This window comes from Lactuca sativa, chromosome 6 (assembly GCF_002870075.4).
Source record: "Lactuca sativa cultivar Salinas chromosome 6, Lsat_Salinas_v11, whole genome shotgun sequence".
NCBI lineage: Eukaryota > Viridiplantae > Streptophyta > Magnoliopsida > Asterales > Asteraceae > Lactuca > Lactuca sativa.
In genome coordinates, this window is record NC_056628.2 from 108,515,998 (window position 1) to 108,537,124 (window position 21,127).

The 21,127-nt window shown below is 42.8% G+C and overlaps 1 protein-coding gene and 3 pseudogenes across 1 annotated transcript; 2 read left to right on the forward strand and 2 right to left on the reverse strand.

Annotated features, from left to right (window-relative positions):
- The first annotated feature begins 11,772 nt into the window (after positions 1–11,772).
- LOC128126855 (ATP synthase subunit a-like) lies at positions 11,773–12,608 on the forward strand (annotated as a pseudogene).
- Positions 12,609–12,869: 261 nt separating this feature from the next.
- LOC128126712 (probable cytochrome c biosynthesis protein) lies at positions 12,870–14,173 on the reverse strand. Its single transcript, XM_052764692.1, has one exon. The coding sequence runs from the start codon at positions 14,121–14,123 to the stop codon at positions 13,251–13,253; it is 873 nt and encodes a 290-aa protein (XP_052620652.1). The 5' UTR covers positions 14,124–14,173; the 3' UTR covers positions 12,870–13,250.
- A 988-nt stretch (positions 14,174–15,161) lies between these two features.
- Positions 15,162–19,816, reverse strand: LOC128126713 (NADH dehydrogenase [ubiquinone] iron-sulfur protein 2-like; annotated as a pseudogene).
- On the forward strand, positions 19,816–20,790 carry LOC128126714 (uncharacterized; annotated as a pseudogene).
- The last annotated feature ends 337 nt before the right edge of the window (positions 20,791–21,127 follow it).

The window sequence follows — 21,127 nt, forward strand, 5'->3', positions numbered from 1 at the left end:
TCCTCGATCTTCAAAGAAAACTAACTCCTCCTACTCCTTCTTCTCCTTTAGGATAGGATCGTCGTTGGTCCTTCTTTCACTAATGATCTAATGATCTCACCATTTTCTAGTAGTTCTCGCGAACGCGCGAGGGACTATCCTTTCTATCGCTTGCCCTTTCTTTTCACTCTCAAGACAAGGCTCTCTCTCTCTTTTATAAAGCGAAGCAAAGCGCATGGCGCTAAAAGCTCAATAAACACAGACGAACACGATGCAGGGCATAGCATAAATGAAACCGCTGATCATTTCATAAAACATATATGCTTGACCTTTCTCGATGCTTTTTTTGGGTGACTCACCAACCGACCCAGCAGTGATCGATGACAGAATGGTACGAACAAATCAAAGTCATTGGATTTGGTAGTTCTCCATGGACTTCTCTCCCTCCGTTTCTCATATGTCTTTATGAAAGCCTCTCGCCTTTCGAGATCCGATCCATCATCAACTCAGTCAGATCTTCTTGTTTGCCCGCTTTGATTAGGCTTCCTTTAACGGATTTGATCGGCATTTCGTGCCTGCAGTCCTGCTGAATTCGACCTTTTATCAGGGTAGCATAGTAAGGTTAGAGGCGCAACTAAAAGAGTTGGCCCTATTTCTCTTTTTTGATCAATTCAATTGCAGTCTCCGAAGTCCTTCTTGATCGATGGTCCCCATTAGCATTAGTGCTAATTAGCAGCCGCTTTTTTGGAAGGCGAGATACTTATGTGTGACCGCGGATTCCACGGTAGCAGTAGTTCTAGCTCTACATTAGGAGCAGAGGGGGCTCTATCTAAAGGAGGTACGGACCCCTCCCATAGTACGGTACGATGCAGCTGAAAAACTTAGGCTACCGCGGCTCGCTTCGCTTTTGTTGCGGAGCTCACTGCTTTTGGAGTAGTGCTTGTAGCTTCCTGCTTTCTGTTCAAGCGGAGCTCGCTGTCTACTCCACGAGTCGCCACAGCTTCGCCTACGCCACTTGTATATAGACAACAATAGCGCCCAAGATTTCCCCTTCGCGTAGTTCATTGAACCTTCCAACTTCACTCCGTGGCCTGTGCTAAAGAAGCGTGTCTTAACTAATTCCTTTGAACTCATTTCACCTATTCTACCTCTCGATATCTCCTCACCTTGCACCTTTTCTTTCTTTTCCTCATCCCATGATCCTTTCCCATGTCGTGGAAGTGAGCTCCTTCGTCGCTCCTTCATTCTTCATAACGACTATAACCAAGCTGCCAACCAATAAAGCAAGCACCTTCATGAACTGAGACCGTGGAAGCTCCGTTAGCACCTTAAGGCTGTCTTTATCCTGAGAACCCTCGGGAATATTCAGAGACTCGGCTAATGCTTCTAGGCCCACATTCGGAGACAGACCAAGCACCTCTCTTAGCCACTCACTATCTAATAAACCGGACTGGCTTATTATCTGAATGAGATCGGAAAGAGAGGAGGTAGCCCAAATCTTCCAATAGGCGCATACGAAAGGTTCTGAAAGAATTGAAAAAGCTCTGAAAAATAAACAACCCGACCTAAGGAACTACCAACAACGGAAGAACTAGCAACAGCGGGAGAAACCGTTTCTAACCTTAGCTTCACCCCCTTCCTCGGGATTCTTTCTTTGATGATATGCCCTAAGCCCCTTTCAGAAGACCGAAGTCATTGGTGCTTTGCATAAGGGGTAAGAGCGCCATAAAGACTATTGGTACCTATCATAGACTTGACTCATTTTATGGGCTTGAATTCCTTTCCCCGAGTTAGAGGGGTTTTCTGAAGGTCTTCCTCAAGAGCCACTTGGTTCTCAAAAAGATTGTTACCCCCGGCCAGAGTAGAAGTCGGCAAACAGATGTTTCTGGGGGGGAACTACGGGAGACGGAGACAGGTGGTTAGGCGAGATTCTAACTTCTGGCTCATCGCAATTCCATTTCTTAAAGTGCAAGTCCAGTTTTCTCTTTTTATGAAAGTGAAAGTCAGGTTACCCCCTTCTTTCAATTCCAAAGATGCTCTCAAATTGCTGTTCAAGATTATTTTACCCTAAGGCTTCTCGCGGTCAGGCAAGCGTGGCAGAGCGTAGCATGTATCCAGCCATCCGAACTACTTACTGAAGGGCAAGCACCAACGAAGTACTCACTTCATTCACAGCGCGGGGGAGAGACAGAGAGGGGTCAGTAATAACTCACAGCCGGGGTAAAAAGGTCCTACTTCCTTACTCACTCAAGTCATTGCTTTGACCGAACCATAGGCCGAAAAGAAAAGATTTTTTAGATACTTGTTACAGGCCTAACCAAGAGCGCAAAAGAGCTTTATTTAGAATTAGAGTAAGGGCACGCCATTTGCAATGCCTTTTCTTGCTTTCGACAAGACCCCCTTCCGACAGGAGAAAAAAGATTACGCCAATGCCAATTGCCAATGATATAGAGTTTCTAGCGATTACGACTATAAAGGGCAGGAGATGAATTAAAGAATCGTACTGCAACTGCTGAAGAGAGATCAGAGCTAGTACTAGAGGAAGCGATAGCGGACAAAAGAGCTCAGAGAGCAGTGCAGCTAAGCGGGAAGATATGTGATCTATTTGAAAGAGCATATCGCAAAGACCGGTATATTGCACATACTGATTGATTGATTGTATAGATTGAGTCTCAATTAGAGAGTTATGATATATCTATAGTACCCCCGTCGATGAGACTTTCCAGCTCGAGGCTAGAAGCTACCAACACTTTAATACAAACAAAAACAGAAATCAGAATTCGTGGGGCCCGAGGCCTTACAGAAAAAGATCGATGAGTATAATTGTTAAATTAGACCACATAGTATTTTAAAAGTGTTAAAATACACCCTATAATATATATATATATATATATATATATATATATATATATATATATATATATATATATATATATATATATGTATGAGTAAAAGTCAGTCTTACCGTTAGTAGGCCTCATTCACGAAGCTGGTCTATAAGGGGTGTTTAAGGAAATTGCCTATAAAATGGCGATTGAATGGGTATCCACTCTTACCCACCGCACTCTTGACTAGTGGAGGGTCGTTAGCCGAACGGGTGGGATAGGACGAAACCTTCCATTATAAGTATAATGAATTATCAAAGTAACTAAATGTTTTCATAAAATTCCCAATCTTAGTTACTTAGGCAAAAGTGAATTGATGCAATTCCATGAAATTACACTTTGTGCCCTTGCGAAGACGTTAGTGGAGCGTGTGTGGTTAACCGACACACTAATTGGTTCTAAGCAAAGGTAGCAAAGGGTGACTCAATGTTTGTCATAGTTCGGTGGAGCGTGTGTGGTTTACCGGCACATCGAATAGGTGACTGTAACATGTGAGGGCACCATGTAAGTTTGCATGGTTATTCACACCCGCTTTGTGATCCTCGGCATCCCAGTCACAAACAAGAGGGGCATATCAAGATTTAAACATGCCATTGAAAGTTCAATGAATCTCAAAGGATCTAGGAGTTTTCATAGATTTAAAACTTAAATTCTTTTTCGTGGTGGAAATTAGTGAATCGTCATTCACTTACCTTCAAATATTCTGCAATTAGGGTTACGGCATCCCTCTCCCGAGTTGTAGAATATTGTGTTGGGTCCTAGCCTTAGTATTTCATTTGGGTGATTTACTAAGGACTCAATCTATCAACTAACTTGAATTCGTTTTCTCCCATTTTTGTAGATGTCAGAGTTCGACAACTATGGTTTTCCCAAATCCCGTGGAACAAGCCTTCCACATGAAGATGATATTCCACGATTCGATCAAAGAACAAGAAATCATGCTTCACTTCCTCCACCTCCTCCAATTATTCTCCCTAACCCACAAGTTCAAAGGCTTGAAAAGTTCAAGATCACTCAAGCCCTTTTGGCAAGTAAACATAAAGAAGGAAAGCCGGTGTGTGCACACGTCCTAGGGATGAAGTCACACATTGATAGGTTAAGAATGTTGGGATCCGTTGTCTGTGAGGAAATGGCTGTTGATTGGGTTCTTCAGTCACTTCCTAACTCATATAGTGAGTTCGTAAGAGAGTACTATATGATGAACCGCGACGTGACCCTTATAGATCTCACCTATATGCTTATTGTTGCTGAATCAGCAATGGTTTGGCGCAATAGAAAAGCAAAATTGATTGGTGAATATGCCTTCAAGACCTCTATGGATATAGACAATGACAACGAAAGACATGCTATGATCGAAAAGTTTGATCATAAGAGAAAGGCAATGTCTGAAGTAGTTCCATGTCATGTTCCAAAAGAGTCAATTTGCTTTTACTGCCAAGAGAAAGGGCATTGGAGACGAAGCTGCCCCATTTACCTAAGAGATCTAAGAGATGGGAGAGTCGAAACGTATGGCTCTAATATAGGTAAAATCCACTAACTAACTCTTTTAAGCTTCTATTCTAGATTCTTAATACATAATGTGATAAGATTACAATTGATGTTTTGTAGAATCGAAGAAAAGAAAGGGAGCTTAAAGGAAGAAGTGAGCAGAATCTAACCGTGAAGGAATGGATTTCGATCGCATTTCTCGAAGATTAGATTCTTAAGCTACTACTTAGAGTTAGAATTAGGTTGCTAAGAAAGATGTATTAGCATAATTTTTTCAATGAGTTGCATTGTAAGGACAAATTTTTCCGCATAAAATAAATTTTGATTTTTATATTATCCTTGCAATGGCGTGTATGAAAAATTGATGTTAAAATGTTTCTATTATTAGCAATAATGGATTTGGTTCTTATTATGTTATTTATGGAAAGTCGAGAATTTACCAAATAGGGAGAGTTTCTCATCGCCCAAGTTTCAATTGGACAGAAACTTGGAATCATGCAACTTGGTTGCATGATGAATGAGAAATTTCGTATTTGGAAATTAGACTAATTCATTGACAAAGTGTCAAGTGAAGGACTTGGAGATCGAATACACAAAGTTGCGTGTTGATCAAGTCCACCATAAGAGTAACAAAGATATTTGTCATGATTTACTAAAGGTTTAGTAAATATGATTATACTTACAAGATTAAGTGTAATTCTGAATTGATTGAAAAAGTTTAAATCAATAGCAGAACGAATAAGAAGAATCAAATAGGCAGAAAGATAAAAGTTTCTTCATTCTAAGAAGAAAGGAGAGTACCTTTTATGCTTTATGATAGGTCTTAATGATTAAGAACCATATCTCAATTGATCCTCTGATCCTCTAAGTGAGTCTTAGTACAATTGCATGTCTAAGAAGAGGATTCAAGAATTGAAGAAATGGTTAAATCAAGAAGTCAATCATACTTCGTTCCAAAACAAGTCTTAGAGTTAAGATTGTGACACTGAGTGAATAGTATTAAGAAGGTTATAACATTCATCAAATGTGGAAAGTTGTGATGTCTTGGATAAGACAAAGACCAACTAGGACCAATTTATGAAGTGTTTGATAAAAGCTACACTAACTCTTGAATATTTGTTTGTCAAGAAATGGTTGTTGACAAGAGAATTTTATATGTCAAGGAGTCAGTGGGAGTCTTATTGGTCTTGAAAGGTTTCCAGAACAAATCAAATAAACCTTATCAATCATCACTAGTGCACGAGTTGAGGTTTACAACCTATCGTGTTGACATTATTTTGTTTCTATGTCGTTCCAATCGAGTTAATTATGCATGTGAGTCCTATGAGTTCTCATTTGAATGCATAAAAGGCAAGGACCTTGATCAATGGAAAGTACATTGATAAGAAAAGGTGAGCTGCTTAACTACTTGGAAGACATGGTGGGCAGTTGTGCTACCATAAAGGCAAGAAATCAAGATTAAGAAAGTTCGGTCCATATGAGTTTGAATTTGTCGTAAACTTTCGTTTTAACAAATTCACATGGATAGGAACAAATACACCATTTAAATCTAAGTGTCATAAGATTTCCTCCTTCATGAAAATGATTGTGAGGAAATGCTTTCACTAAGAAAGATTTTAAGAAGATAGTGATTGTAAAATTGCATTCTCAAATTCGATTATGGTTACGGTATCCCTTTCCATAATTTGAATTGTGAGGTTTGGCAATTGTTTACACACACATATGAACTATCTAAGGAAAAGGTGTATAAGTAGAAGCCTTGATAAAAGATTATCAAAGCACTAAGTATTAGAAACATGAACTTAAGAAATTCAATAAGCATTGTTTTTCTGAAAGTTAAGTTGTTTCTGAATACATGTCAAAGCTAGTGGGAGCATAAGTGTTATGTTTTATAATAATCATCATTATAGTGGGAGCATAAATATTATGATTGTATGATTATTAAGGCACGTATTGCAAGTTGGCAATATTAATTATAGAAAAAAAGAGTCATTCTTTGCAAAGTTGTAAGGATGGAATAGTTGTTTTGCTATAATTAAGGGAGAGAATATTATTGTTCATTTCAAATCTAAAGGATTAGGTTAAGAAATGTTAATAAACTTAGTCTAAGGTACATAGTGTGTTCTTAAAATTTCGATTATGATTACGACATTCCTCTTCACAATTCGAATTTTGAGAACATAGCAAATAAAACATTATGTGTTGTGTCCCATACGCTTCGGATATAGGATCGATTGCAAATGCTTTAATGTTTGACCATTCTAAATTTTTTCCAAATGTCTAGCGCATTTAGAGGGAAAAAGGACTAGAATTGGTTTTGATTAAAATAATTAAACAACTATCAAAGGACAATCCAAAGTTCGACGAGGATTGGTTGCTTGTGAGTAGTTGGAAGTATAGTATTGGAAATTACGGAAATGTTTCCATATTGGATGGACCATATCGACATCATTACGAATAGATAAGATTCTATTAAGAATGTGTTGTCATATGGAACATATGGAAGTGTGTCCATATTGGGAATTGAATATTGAGAAATCTATGACTAGATTAGAAACTTCTATGCAAAAGGATGTTCAAAGAATGTACTTTGAGTGAGAGACATCACGTCTATGGAATTGTCTTGTAACAATCTCCGATAGAGGACTTTGTAATATCATTGGCAATAGTCTTTGTGACTTTGGTGCAGTGACATTACGAAAGGATAAGTTGCATAGAATGTTAGAATCTAGCATATTCTATAAGTAGCAAGAATTTGATATTCTTTAACTTATGGAAAAAGGATTTGGAGTTGAGAAATGAGAATGATTGGAAATGTGTTCAATATGATCTATTTCACAAAGTAAGAACCATAGGTAAACATTGTGTGCATGCTAGGAGCATGGGACAAGTGTTGTAATTCAAGTAAGAAGTTGATTACCCGGAACTACAAATAATGAGTAATCAATATGGTGATAAATAAAAGGTGTTTTATTTATGCTCAAAGGGTTGAGGCCATATGGGATTAGTATTATTCTTGTGTTTCACATTTGCATGTTTTGACTTCCAGAATAATTTAATTGGTTAAGAACAGTCGAATTATTCGAACGGGCCACAGTCATTCATATGTTGGAAGTAGATATGAATGAAGACTGTCGTGAATTGGTGTGTGGATTGTCTAAAGAGCATTAGACATAAGCAAATGTTTGCTGCAACGTTCATGAGTGCTTATGAATATGATTTGAGCATTGGATTAAACCCACGCTCACTTGGATCACTCCATGAATTGTATCACGAGTGATTGGTGAGACGATAACATCTTATATTCTTGAAACCGAGATGTGTGAGTTGTATCTTACGAATCGGTTGCACATTGATAATATGTAAACACACTAGTAACTTGGTGTTATAAAACATATTGTTGTGTGTGATTCGGTGCGTGAGTGCAAGCGAGCATTGTATCAAAGTTTATCCATTCCTTTTATTCAAAGTAGGATAAAGGCGATATCTTTGGGCCCCTCGATGGTTTAGTGATGACAAACGTAAATGCTCGGTCGGGCTAGGGCTAATTTGATTTGTTCAATTAGTCAGTCGTCATAAATCGGAATTCGAGATATAGTACAAAGAGAATGATTTGAAATCATATCTCATATGAATGGAGGAATATATGATCCCTTATCTAAGGACACGCGTATCTGATAGGATCAGAGTTGACAGCGGCTTTGGAAAGCTATGATTGCAGATCAGGATCTGAAGTCATACGCATAATAGTTATTAGACTTATCCAAGTGGGAGACTGTTGGATTAGTGTCTAAGTCCATAACTATTTTGGTATGTACTTGACCCGATGGTGCATGGTCCTTTTGGGTTGCCTTCACCAAAGCAACTTGATTGGAGAAATAAATAAAGAGAGAGAGGTTATTATGATTTATTAATATGTTATAAGAATAATATATTAAAGGAGAAATCATATTTGTTTAATTAATATTGGTCAATAATTAATTAAGAATTAATTTTGTGATCAAGTGTAATTAATTAAACTAGAGGGGCTGAATTGCAATTATGTGATAGTTACAAAATAAGGTAAGAATTATCTTATATATATGGTGAACGAATTTGAGGTGTAAATCCCTTAGAATTCGACTAGGATAAGGGTTTCTAGGACTTATCTTATGGTTGCTTGGTGGACAAGCAACTAGATAAGGATAAGGACTAAAACCTTAATCTTTACACCTATATAAACCCCATAGGGCTTAGGAATTCGTCCAACCCTTCCCAAGAGGTCCTAAGGACGAATTCTAACCTCCCTCCTCTCTCTTTATACCTTCTCCACTTGCTTATGGTGTTTGTAAGCCATTATAGGAGTGACACTTGTGACTCTCAGCTTTCCAAGGTCAATTCAAGGAGGAATTGGATTTTTATTGCTATATAACAATCAAGGTATGTTCTTAAACCTATTTACATGTGAATTCTGATTTCTATATGCTAGAATTAGGGTTTATAGTCTTGGATTCAAAGTATGTACAATAGAGAAACCTAGATCCAAGCATTAGGGTTTGTATGAGCACATAGGATGTCTTATGACCAAAACCCATCAAGGACTACTCTTCTTGGACTGTGAATGACGACACCAAATCAGAGCTAAGTGAGAGACGATAAATGTGATTAAACTGCTTTATAACTGCTCGATTTATAAGTCTTGCCTAAGTCCTAGACTTGAATGAAGCAGCCTGGCTGAAAGTCGTATTTGCTTTTGCTTTTCTTGTTCTCTTTTCTTAGTTAGGCCCAAGAAAGTACAAGATATAGCTTGACTAATATACTAAGATGATAGCTAGAGACTAGAGATGAGAGTGCAGGATCTAGATTTGCAACAAATATTCGACTTTGCTTATGCAAATTGTTATGTACCAAAACAAAAGAATATCGTCGATGGGATACAAAAAAAGAGGATCCTACTTCGCTCATGCACCGTCTTTTCACCCTCCTACCGCTGGTAAAGCTAGCAGTCTAATAAAATTTATGCATGTTAAGACAGCACACTAGTACATTTTCATTGACCGCTGAGACCAACCCCCAAGCCCGGTCTTTGAACTAATAAAGATGCATAGTAGAAAACTTCAGACTGACTATCATCGCGCTTGAAGTCCACCCAAGAGAGTTCCCCGGCTTCTCGTGATGAGCACAGCGCAACAAACGGTGTTTGCGCCAGAGGAGGGTGGTGAGAACCGTTGAGCCATTGGCTTGCTGAGCTTTTCTGATTTGGGTTTCTCACCCACATCACCGAGAGGAGGGCTTTTTTCGTTATAGAAAAGAAAGGTCAAAGAAAGGATTCAGTAATGACGCCATGCATCACCATTGAGTGCTGTGCTGAAGAGAAAAAAACCGAAAAAAGTTCCCCACATTAGGAGAGAAAAGAGAAGACTGCGGTCAATGATCAATTGTGCACATCCTTTTTGGATGGTCGGCTTAGAGTGAAAGCATACGAACATAGACTTTGTGACTGACTTCGCCGTATAAGCATATCTTCAATGAAAGTCATTAGGGCTGCTTTTGCCCATGCCATGAATGAGAGTGAGTCCAGTCCATCTTCCTTCCCTGGATATGCTGTGTCCTCTACATTCGCTTCGTCCTCCGCCTCTACTGCGCAAAGATTTTGATCCCTCGTTTAGTGAGTCGTGAAAGCACCTACCTTATGTTTAGACGTATTGGTTTCAGTGAAAAGCCAAATAGAGAGTTATGCGTGTGCCTGCTTTAGTAAGAGTAAGGAAAAAGCTTGAATAGCGTACTTGCTTTCACAACGGAAAGAGGTTCCTTCAGCAGTTCAGCTTTAGGTCTCGGTTCAGGTGCTTTTCATGATTGTGGTGTTTGATTGGGCACGGGCGTTCCTGTCCTTACTTAGAGGTCAAGTTGCCACCTGTCTATCGAAGGGGGATTTCCCAGCCTATCTCGGTATATGTTACCGAAAGAAGGAAGAAGAATCTAATGATTTCCCTAATTCTGTGAGAAAGAAAAACCAGTTTGTTAGAGCTGGGGCAGAGAAGCAATCAACAGAATGGGTCCCTGTTGTTCACAAGTGAAGGCACTGAACGGATCAAGATCTCGTAAATTCATTGTCTTTCTTGATTCAAATCAGAAAGAACTTCTTTCGCTATTGAAGCCATGCCTGAGCTGTCAGCTTATTAGCATCCTTCTTCTACGTTAGGAATTGTCCGAAAAGGTTCGATTGAATCCCATGCTTTCATGGTCCCTATCTCTGCCCCGACACTGGCCGACACGTAGGTCTATTCCGCGCTTTCCTAGGTGCGCATCTCCATCTACTAAAAGTAGGGGTGGTTGCCATAGATAGATTGGGTTATTCATAACCAGAGCAATAACCGATGCTACAGCATAAACTAAAGCTATACGTGGCGGCCCCTAAAGGTGTAACTGATAGGTTCTGTTTTATCTGCCCATCTGAGTCATCCCGTACTCTAAAAAAGCAGAGATGAGGTCCGGAGAGTGGGACGGATTTACCTGGCCAATGTGCCAATGTCAAGTGGTTATCCGAAGTGTTGGAATATGCTCTACCTACGATACCTAACTAGTCTTTCTTTTCGGTAAGTAAGAATACATTGACCGATGGAGGAGAACCCCCGAAGTAAACATAAATGAAGGGGCATACCCCACCGCAGGCAACCAAACAAAGAACTCAAGACACTCCCCGAGCTCTAAAATAAAGAAACTAACCTATGGAAAAAATTATTGAAATTAGATTACGATTACAAAGGCTAAAAATAATCCAAGTTTCTACGTAATCAAAAAGAGCCTAAGGATTAACCGAAACTAAGCACATACTAAGCCCAATAAGACACATTGGCCTAGATATACATGAGGCCAACTGAAAAACAGGTATACACATCAAATAAACTAGGATGAAACATAGGATTCGGTGGATGATTCGGCATCCTTTATTAATTGCGTATATAACGGTAGCCCTTCCTAAATAGTTTTTGAGTAGGCTAGGAAAGAAAGAAGAAATGATTGGTTGCCCAAAGGGCTATCTGATCTGATCATGGGGGGATATCACAAGGGCTTAAGGCATTGGTTTGCTAAATCGACATACAAGAAGATTGCATCATGCATGGGTTCGAATCCCATTTCTTCCAGTCTTTTCCTACTAAACACTTTCCTGCTCAAGATAGGGTACTAGAAAGGGATCATACGAAGGCTATGTTCTTTTTTTAGATCTAGCCTGAATGACTCCTAAACTAAAGGTTTTCATTATATCTAAAGTGTGCAGTGAGGGATCTTTATATTATAGGTAGCCAGTCTTTACTTCACTCGACCCAAGCAATGCCCAAAGAGTCCCATGCCTTTCTTGGTCGGACCAAGTCAACTGGCGATTTCCGACAAGTCTTTCCTAATTTTTAGAGCAAGAAGCGGAACTACAGGGATGAAATGAAAAGTGTTTCTTACAATTACGCCCAACAGCCCACTTGAGCAATTTTCCATTCTCCCATTGATTCCTATGAAGATAGGAAACTTGTATTTCTCATTCACAAATTCATCTTTGTTTATGCTGCTAACTCTCAGTTTGGTCCTACTTCTGATTCATTTTGTTACAAAAAAAGGAGGAGGAAACTTAGTACCAAATGCTTGGCAATCCTTGGTAGAGCTTATTTATGATTTCGTGCTTAACCTGGTAAACGAACAAATAGGGGGTCTTTTCCGGAAATGTTAAACAAAAGTTTTTCCCTTGCATCTTGGTCACTTTTACTTTTTTGTAATTTTGTAATCTTCAGGGTATGATACCTTATAGCTTCACAGTTACAAGTCATTTTCTCATTACTTTAGGTCTCTCATTTTCCATTTTTGTTGGCATTACTATAGTAGGATTTCAAAGAAATGGGCTTCATTTTTTAAGCTTCTTATTATCCGCAGGAGTCCCACTGTCGTTACTTGTTAGCACCTTTTTTAGTACTCCTTGAGCTAATTTCTTACTGTTTTCGCGCATTAAGCTTAGGAATACGTTTATTTGCTAATATGATGGTCGATCATAGTTTAGTAAAGATTTTAAGTGGGTTCGCTTGGACTATGCTATGTATGAATGATATTTTGTTTTTTATAGGGGATCTTGGTCCTTTATTTATAGTTCTTGCATTAACCGGTCTGGAATTAGGTGTAGCTATATTACAAGCTTATGTTTTTACGATCTTAATCTGTATTTACTTGAATGATGCTATAAATCTCCATTAAAGTGGTTATTTATTTATAATTGAACAAAAGCGAGGAGGCGAAGCCGCTTTACCGAATTGTAGAGGTGAAGGTACGAGAACTTCCCCCGAATCGACAAAAAGATTCCGAGCACGTCTGGTCAAAGTATATCTTGTCTTTACCACGAGTCATTTTCCGGCTAACAAGAATGAAAGTTTTGCACATATCCGCGGGTTCTTCAATTTTATTTATTCCTCATAGACGAAAGAAGTAAGGTGGTATACTATATTTCTCCGCTTATTTGAACTCCTTCTAATGACCTACGCATTCTGTTATCATTTCCAGTTGTTCGATCCATTGTGATTTGGTTCCTTGGTGTGGAGAGATCTCTGCCATAAAAAGAGAGAGCTCGTAGGCCTTATTCTGCAGATCAAAGAGCGACTTAATTCCCCATTCATACGAAATAGTATTTTAGTATAGAACAGAGGCATTGTGGGCCGACTACTATGACTACATGCGCATCTAGTGTAGTGGCTTGGAAGCAAGCTACCTTGACCATCTTCCGAAGTTCTAAATAATCTACTGATCAAAGGCTGTAAGGGCGGGCTGCTCTACATTCAGCCACATCATAGTGACCCCCGAAGCGATCTTATTCTAGTTGCGGGACGAAATCCGACAGCCAATTGCTGGCTCTGAATAACCAGCCCAGCAAGAAGCTCAATTCTTCTATAACATAACGGGGCGGGGTTGCACGCGAGCCGAGTGACGTAGGTGCACAAGAGTACTTCGCGCCACAACCATCTCTTTTTTATAGGTTCTACAGACCGATGCCTGCTGCTTCGTCTGGGAGAAAATAATCATAGATATGCTGGTCATTAGAAGGAAGAACCACCATAAAAAGATTCCTCGTGTATCATCTGTAGCAAAATTATGAACGGGAGCTAGCAATCCGGACCGTATTGAAGAGGTTCCTGAGACACAGCATGGAAGAGTCACAATATTCAGAAACGAGGTCCAAGAATGAAGAAGGGGTAGAATTACTGAATGAATACGAGCTGTAGCTAATACCCGAGGCATAAAAGAAGCATTTTCCACGGGATCCCGAAACCACCAGCCACCCCGACCTAATTCATGATGAGCCCACCAACTTCCTGGCAAAATGCCTACGGTTAAAAACCACCGACATGTCAAGATCAAAATTCGAATTGGTTCCTGGTCCTGGTCAGAGACCACTGTGTTCGCGTCGGCGATCCAACAAAGAAGCGAAGTAGTGGTCTCTTTCTTTCCATTACGAACGACACGCTTCGCCTGCTCCCTCCCCGTGTCCACTAGCGCTCCTGTCCAGAGCGAAGAGAAGGCGAAACGCCGCCGAAGCAACATAAGCAGGCTTCTATTGCTACGTAACAATAGAGCAGGATAGCCTTTTGCGCCCTTATGTTTTAATTTTAGGGTAAAGAGCTTGCTTGTTCTACGGGATCCGACGCATGCAGCAGAGCAAAAGAGCCTTCCATTCTTTTCGGCGTCATCCTTCCGCATTGGCGGCGAGTGGAGTGCCACAATCCCATTCATCATTTTTGATCTACATAAGCCAAAGCCCATAGCACTGGCGACGTCTCCAGCATAAATGCAAGGAGGATGTATAGCTTATACAGGATTTGATTCTCGCGAACCATGGAAGCGCCTAGCACCCAGAGGAGCAAAGCTTCTTTGGGAAAACAGCACATAAAAAAGGGCTGGCCCGTCAAAAGTCCGGCGCCTTTGCGAACGAAGTTCAGAATCAACAAGGGTTCGTAGAACGAAGGGAGTGTACAACTGAGTCGTAGCCCCAATTTTTTGTTCGTAACTAGGGAGAGATAGAATGGAGTTCTTCACGAAGTTTGAGACAAAGGAATAAAAAAGACTTTCTCTATGGCCTCCTCGTTTTGAGACATTATGGCTTTGGGGTCGACCCCGGTAACAAAGAAGGAATCAATAAAAACTTAGGATCTGACACCATGATAAAATACTACCCTCATGATTAGACCATGTCCCTGAGATTTGATAAAAGAAAGGTGCATTTGCGGTTAGTTCCTTGTCATTGGATAAGTTATTAGGAATATGACGGAACGGAAGACCAAGGAAAGAAAGAAGAATGCACCAAAATGCAGGTGCTGCACCAAACACTGGTGGTTCTTTCTTGTTGTAAGTGAATGCAACGAAAAGACCCGGAAATAACGAATAATGAAACAATTCATATATTGACGTGCTCATTTCAAAATTTATGCTTTGTTATTCCCATCATCCTGTGGTTTCAGGATGATCCACAAGAAAGGTGGTAGGATTCGAACCTACACTCTGACCATGCCTCACCGCCTTCAACCCATTAGTCTCCGTTACAAGGTAGGGCGGGGGTGAGGAAAGGCAGAAATGAGTTCATGCCACAATGATCCCTATGGAAGGGAAATTTATCAATATTTTTGGCATGCAATAAAGCTAGGGTCCTGTTCGGGCAAGCTATTGATTCTATTACCGAACCAAACAAGATTATTCCCTTAGTCCTATCTATCCACCTCTCCAGACACAATATCTTGAGTACCTATGATGGTGACCACATCTGCTGGCATGTGATGTTTGGACATAAAATCGAGTCCTTGTGAATGGGCAGAGCCAGGTGCTCTTATTTTACGACGGTAGGGACGATTGCTTCCATTACTGACCAGAAAGACACCAAATTCTCCTTTAGGTGCTTCAACTGCGGTATAGGTAGAAGGAGCTGGTACGGAAAAACCTTCTGTATAAGGTTCGAAATGGTGAATTGAGGTAGAGTAGACCGATTATCCTGTAGTCATTTGGTCGGCTATTGAAAGAAAAAGCTTGCATCTGCTCCCCCTATTATATAACCGGTCCTATCTCTCTCCAAACCTAACGTGGTAGTTTCCCGTCATAGGGCTTTCTATCTATAGATTAAGCCATTACCAAACCAAGGAGCGAATTCGTTCAGAAGTCAGTTGACTGCTTCTATAGATAAGGCGGAGCGTCCTTGGCTCAGCATTATAGCCCTTCTTAGTAAGGCTTCGGCCCTACTACAGCGCTTCGCTAACTCGAAGCGCCCCGTTATGAGAATCTAGCTTCGCTAACGTTCGGCTAAGTCTTGAACCTTCGCGCTGACCGTTCGCTTTCTCAGTAGCAAAAGCGCTTCTCTTTTCCCCTTAAGTAGAAGGACAAGAAAGATATTCTTGGTTTTCTTGCTACCGCTTCCTCATCTGCGCTCATCAAGCCAACTTTGCTCTTTGGGAGGTGAAAGAGCGGATGAAGCGGACAGACCGCATCAAAGATATATTTAGATATATACACGGTTACGGTTATCTCGGACTGCGTTCCGGAAAAAGTAGCCTACTTGAGAAAGAAGGGGCGGGCACTCTTGTCTTTCAACCCCACTATACTATTCATAGTTGTGGGGCACTGTGTACTTACAGCCTCTACGATAAGCAAGTGAATGGGGCCGGTGCGTGGCGAACGGAACGGTTCATAAAGCCATTTTTAGCCTTCACTCCCTAAATAGGAATAGAGCTACTTTACAAATAGGGCTAATTACTTCGCACCTGACTGTGATAGCCCTCTCGATACCTTATTGGAGCTTTGTAACTAGTGGCCGGTTTCCCGTCGCTAGAGCCTTTTCCCAGTGCACGGAGCCCCAACGAGGAAGGCGTTAGTGGTTTATGGTCCATAATGCTAATCCCTCTTTTTGTGCTACTCCTACTCCTAGGGCGGGAAGAAGATAAGAAAAGGCCAAGCGTTCTCTTGGTTTCCCAACCTGTTGCTTCTAAAGACTGCCCTCTCTCGGTTGGATGTTGGTCCAGCCTACTACGAGGATCCCGTATCCAGCAACCCAACCTATACAAAGGGCATCCATCAAAGCCCCTTTCTAGATTGGAGCTATGAAGCTTACCTTCTTTTTATTAAAAAGGGAAAGGGCTTTTTCAGCTGGTGCGCAGTAGCGCACTTCCGTTTTCCCTTGACTAGTAGGGGTCCCGTGGTTCCTATGCCGCCGCCTTTCCCGGTCCTTTTCTTTTAGTGCTTCGACCCGAAGCGATAGCTTCTAGCTAGTTCAGTGGATAAGATGGCTGCGCTCCAGCTCACTCAAGAATGGGACGGCAGTGATCCGCCGGCAAGCTCGTTCTGATCTTGGACGCAATACATTGGAATCCTGAAGCACCACCACGAACGCTACCGTGCGTCCGCCTGCGGTGCGGTAAGGCACCACCCTGTTGTGCCAGCAGCCAACTCCGGCGTGTCAGCTTAGTTATCCTCATCAAGCCACTTACTTGATGTCTAGCTTCCCAACTGGTAGAAGGTTCCTTTTCCCCCTAGATCAATGAAGAAGGGATAAGTAACTTGATTCTTCCGAAGAACCGGAAGCGAAGCGCTATGCCGGGGCGGGGGGACGGGAAAAGAAACGGCTCCGAAGAAAGAAATTTGGGTTCCCAATGCTTCTCCATGCTCAACGAGATGCGCCAACCTCGGGATGCTTTACTCCTAACCCCACAAGGTTTCGAGACGGAGCTTAACCTGAGTCTCGGTTAAGAACAGCGATGACCTATGTTTCACACGGCGCACGATTCCATGGATAGTTTCATTCGAGATCGTGATGGAGGACATAGCTTACGATCATCGGCTTTGATCATTCCAGTAGGCATTTGATTAGGACATTGCACAATGATCCGAACACTTTGTCACATCTCTTCGATACGAATACAGTAACGATCATAGTGATCTCCTCTGGTACCTACTGGTATGTCAGGATCCGAATGGTCATGAACATCGTAAGGTGCTGCTCTTCGCGAATCCCAGCATACCCCTGGTTGGGATGGGTAGGCCCACCACTTCACTTTCACTTAGGCCCGGGCCAAGTCAGTGGGGGGACCCTGTCGGGCTCCTTCCCCCCAAAAAAAGAAACTGTACGTGAGAGTTTCCCTTCATACGGCTCGAATCATTCTCAGATGCCCCGAGAGGCATCCTTTCCTTGTTTGTTGGGTTGGTTCACGCGCGCGCAAATGAGCACCGGCCGCAACAGCAGGAAACTATGACCAATAGAGTCAGACACTTAGCTACATCCGCACGCAAAAGGAATGTGGTTCTGGTTGAGGCTTTCTTTTCCTTATTAGTAAAGGGGGCTAGGGACGTTCGCGGAGTCCGTGCCTTCCGTACCACCGAAAGGTCGTTCTTGGGCGGATCCCGCTCCTAAACATAAGGGATAGGGGTCCTGGGGCCGGGCCTACCATATAAAAAGGGTCGTAGAAAAAGAACCCGACCACCTATTTCATTCGGCGTTCCGGGGCAGGGGCCCGACCAATTCGACCTACTTTTTCTTTTGCATAACAAGAAGGTGAGCTTCTCTGCTTTGATCAAATCAAAAGCCCAGTCAGCCACCAACTCGGTGCAGGTCACGTGACCTACAGCTCGGCCTTCGCTTTTTGAGGCTTCCTCTACCCACATCTCTATGTGCCCGCAGCACTTCCATATGGAGAAAGATAGGCTTACCATGTTCCATCAATAGCACCTAACCTATGCCGATTTTGGCGGACCGTGCTCCACCCCGGTGAACTTATGCGGTTCCGACGTGCCCAGAGGCCAAAGGCAAATCCGTTCACAGTCCATAGGACCAACACCATTCGAAGGTGGGCGGCCCACCCCGCCTAGAACAGTTATGTTTGACTGGGCTTACACACATTCGCTCACTTACGTTGTCCCCCCTCAGCTCACCCTAGCCCCCGGCCTTTTGCTCTTCTAACGTAAGCTCCAAGGCTTCACACCAAGTCTTCACTGACATAATATGCATGCTTAAGTAGGGTCAGGCAGAACCGTTGTTGCCTGATGGGAACTTCCCCCATATTGCTATCAATGTCTTCATGTCGCATGACCTCTTAACATTACACCACTGAATCCCCAATCCTTTGCTTGCTGTGCAGTGACAGTACCAATATCCACTAATCGTTGTTTCCAGATACGGTTGCCGGTTGACATCTCTTCTAATTCGTCGATACGAGAAGCAAATTGTTGTGTGGAGGAATCAATATCTCGACATAAGCCAAGAGGCAGATCTTGTGCCACTCCACCTGGTCGTATGAAACTGGCATGCATCCTGGCTCCCGAGACTCTTTCATAGAATTCCAACAATTTTTCCCGCTCCTCAAAAGCCCACAGGAACGGAGTTGATGCTCCCACATCCATAGCATGAGTAGTTAAAGCAAGTGAATGATTTGAAATTCGAGTTATTTCACGGAATAACACTCGTATATATTAAGCTCGTAATGGTACCTTGCAATTCAAAAGTCTCTCTACGGCTGAAGAATGAGCGTGTTCTTGGGCCATCATAGAAACATAGATAGGGTCGACGACGGAACGAAGAACGAAACTTTACGACAGGTTTTTCGTACACGTTCACTTGCATCACATACACAAGTGCTCTCTGAACCGTGCAATAAGGTCACCCATAACACGGCTCTCCCATTTGAGTTATCTTAGCCCCCAGCCATGCTATTCAATAATCTTAGAAAAATGGCAGCGTAAGGTAACAACTAGTATTGAAAGCTGGTCGCCTTTGGAAGCGTTCGCTGGTAACCAAAACGTCTCATTCCCGCAACCACTTTGGTACTTTGTTTATAGCTTTTTTAGGTTATGCAATAGAAGGGGGCTTGCGCTTGAATTGAAGTAGCGCCTTTGGAATATGAGTAGGGCTCCTAGGTGGCGCGTTCGTGGAGGCAACCCGAAGGAAGAGCAAAAAGAAGGTTGGGTGCTTGTGGGGCAAGGCCACCCGGCCTCGAATAGGAAGGGGCTTAGCTCTGGATCCTCCCTGCTTGCAGAAATGAATGGATAAGAAGGGGGCTGGATTCTCTATTTCCGGGCCAGGAGGGAGGTGAAGGCCATAAGAGAAGATTGCCCTCCCGGTAAGGAAGAGGGGAAAAAGGCGCTGTCATCTATCTCGACCAGTTTCCCGAGGCGTTGGAAATCCAGACCGGCTTAGAGAATCATTGGTGCTATTTAGCCCTTCGTTTCGACAACAAAGAAGTCATCTTTGACGATTTCCCATTCCTTCCCTGCCGAGCCGCCTCTCTTCGCCATTCGGTGCCTCTGCCTTCCCTTTCTATAACATAGCCAAGCGCCCTCCTTTACAATCACTAAGAAAAAAGAAATACCAATCAAAGCCCTATCGTATCAGTACGTCTCTGTGATTTTTCCGACCCTAGGGGACTTTACTCGACCCATTCCCCAGTCTCCCGCACTGCTCAAGTAAGTATGCGACTCCGTATGAGGACCTCCTTCCCTTCTGCCCACTCTCCGTTCACACGGTTCTCAAAGCAGAGGAGGAAGGGTGGGCAGCAGGTACCACGAGCCCTCTGTCCCACACATCTATCCAGAAGCAAGTGTAGTTCACCGGTTCCACCGAATGCTCCTATCTGTCGGCAAAGATCGTGTGAGTGTGCAGTTATGCTTCGGATGCTTCGACATAGAATAGATCGACCCAGTTCCCGTTCTTTTCCGGTGCACTCGCTTTATATCTCCGACACACAAGGAAGGACGTGGTGGGAAGGAAAGAGCCCTAGCCTCTGTCCGGCCGATCATTCCGCTGGCATCTCGCATTCACGCCCCCGTTTGACTGCCGCTCGGGGATGTAGTTGTAGATACGTTAGTCTTAGTGGGTCGTTGGCTCCACTTGTTATCTCCTTCTACGACATGTTGTTGTCGTCGCCATATTTCATATGTCACTTAGTCATCTCTGCCTTGCTGCGGGTCAGCACCTCCGAAAGAAACGGAGGACTTCATTTAGTGACCCCGCGATCGCCCTCTGAATGATCAGAATAAGGTAAAGCTTGAAGATAAGTTTTGTACTCTATTAATTTCTCAGTCCCTCTAGTCGGGTGGGCGCCGGCCGGTCTTTCGACCAGATCCCCCTAAAAATCGTACGTGCGGGTCTCCCCGCATGCGGCTCACGCCATTCGAGGTGGCCCAGCCCAACATTCATTCTAAAATCCTGTAGTGAAATTGAGACTACTCGACTTCGGAAGCAAATTAGCGTGTAGGCAGCGCTGTCGGTCGTACCGGTGACTCTATCTATTCATTGAATTTGCTTGATTCCATTTTTTATATAGGCTCGCTCCCTCTTTTTCCAAGAATTCATGCACTTCCCTTTACTCCATAGGGCCTTCTTTAAGAGGTTCATAGTCCAAAGCCTTCCATTTCCGTCAAATGACCCGGCCTCCCCTGGCTCTTCCACCGTCCGGGCTCCCTTTCCTCCCTATGCTCCCCGGCGCAGGCCTACCACGCTTCGCGCCTGCGGCGTTTTTGCCCGACGGTCTTTGCCAGTAGTGCCATCCTCCCTGCTGGCTATATGGGCGGGTTGCCCCTCGCTGCTGCGTTCTGTTAGGCTATGGATTACAGCAACAAATGTAGTTGAATGGAACAGCAGGCGGGTTACACGTTCCACTGTGCTGAGATTTGAGGTGCAGGTGGTGATGATCACCCCGGGGTATGCGCTAGCGCCCTTGACAGGCACTCCAGAACCTGCCAACGCTCGTGAAAACCCGGGTCGGTCGGTCCTCCATTCATCCGACCGGAGGTGTGGA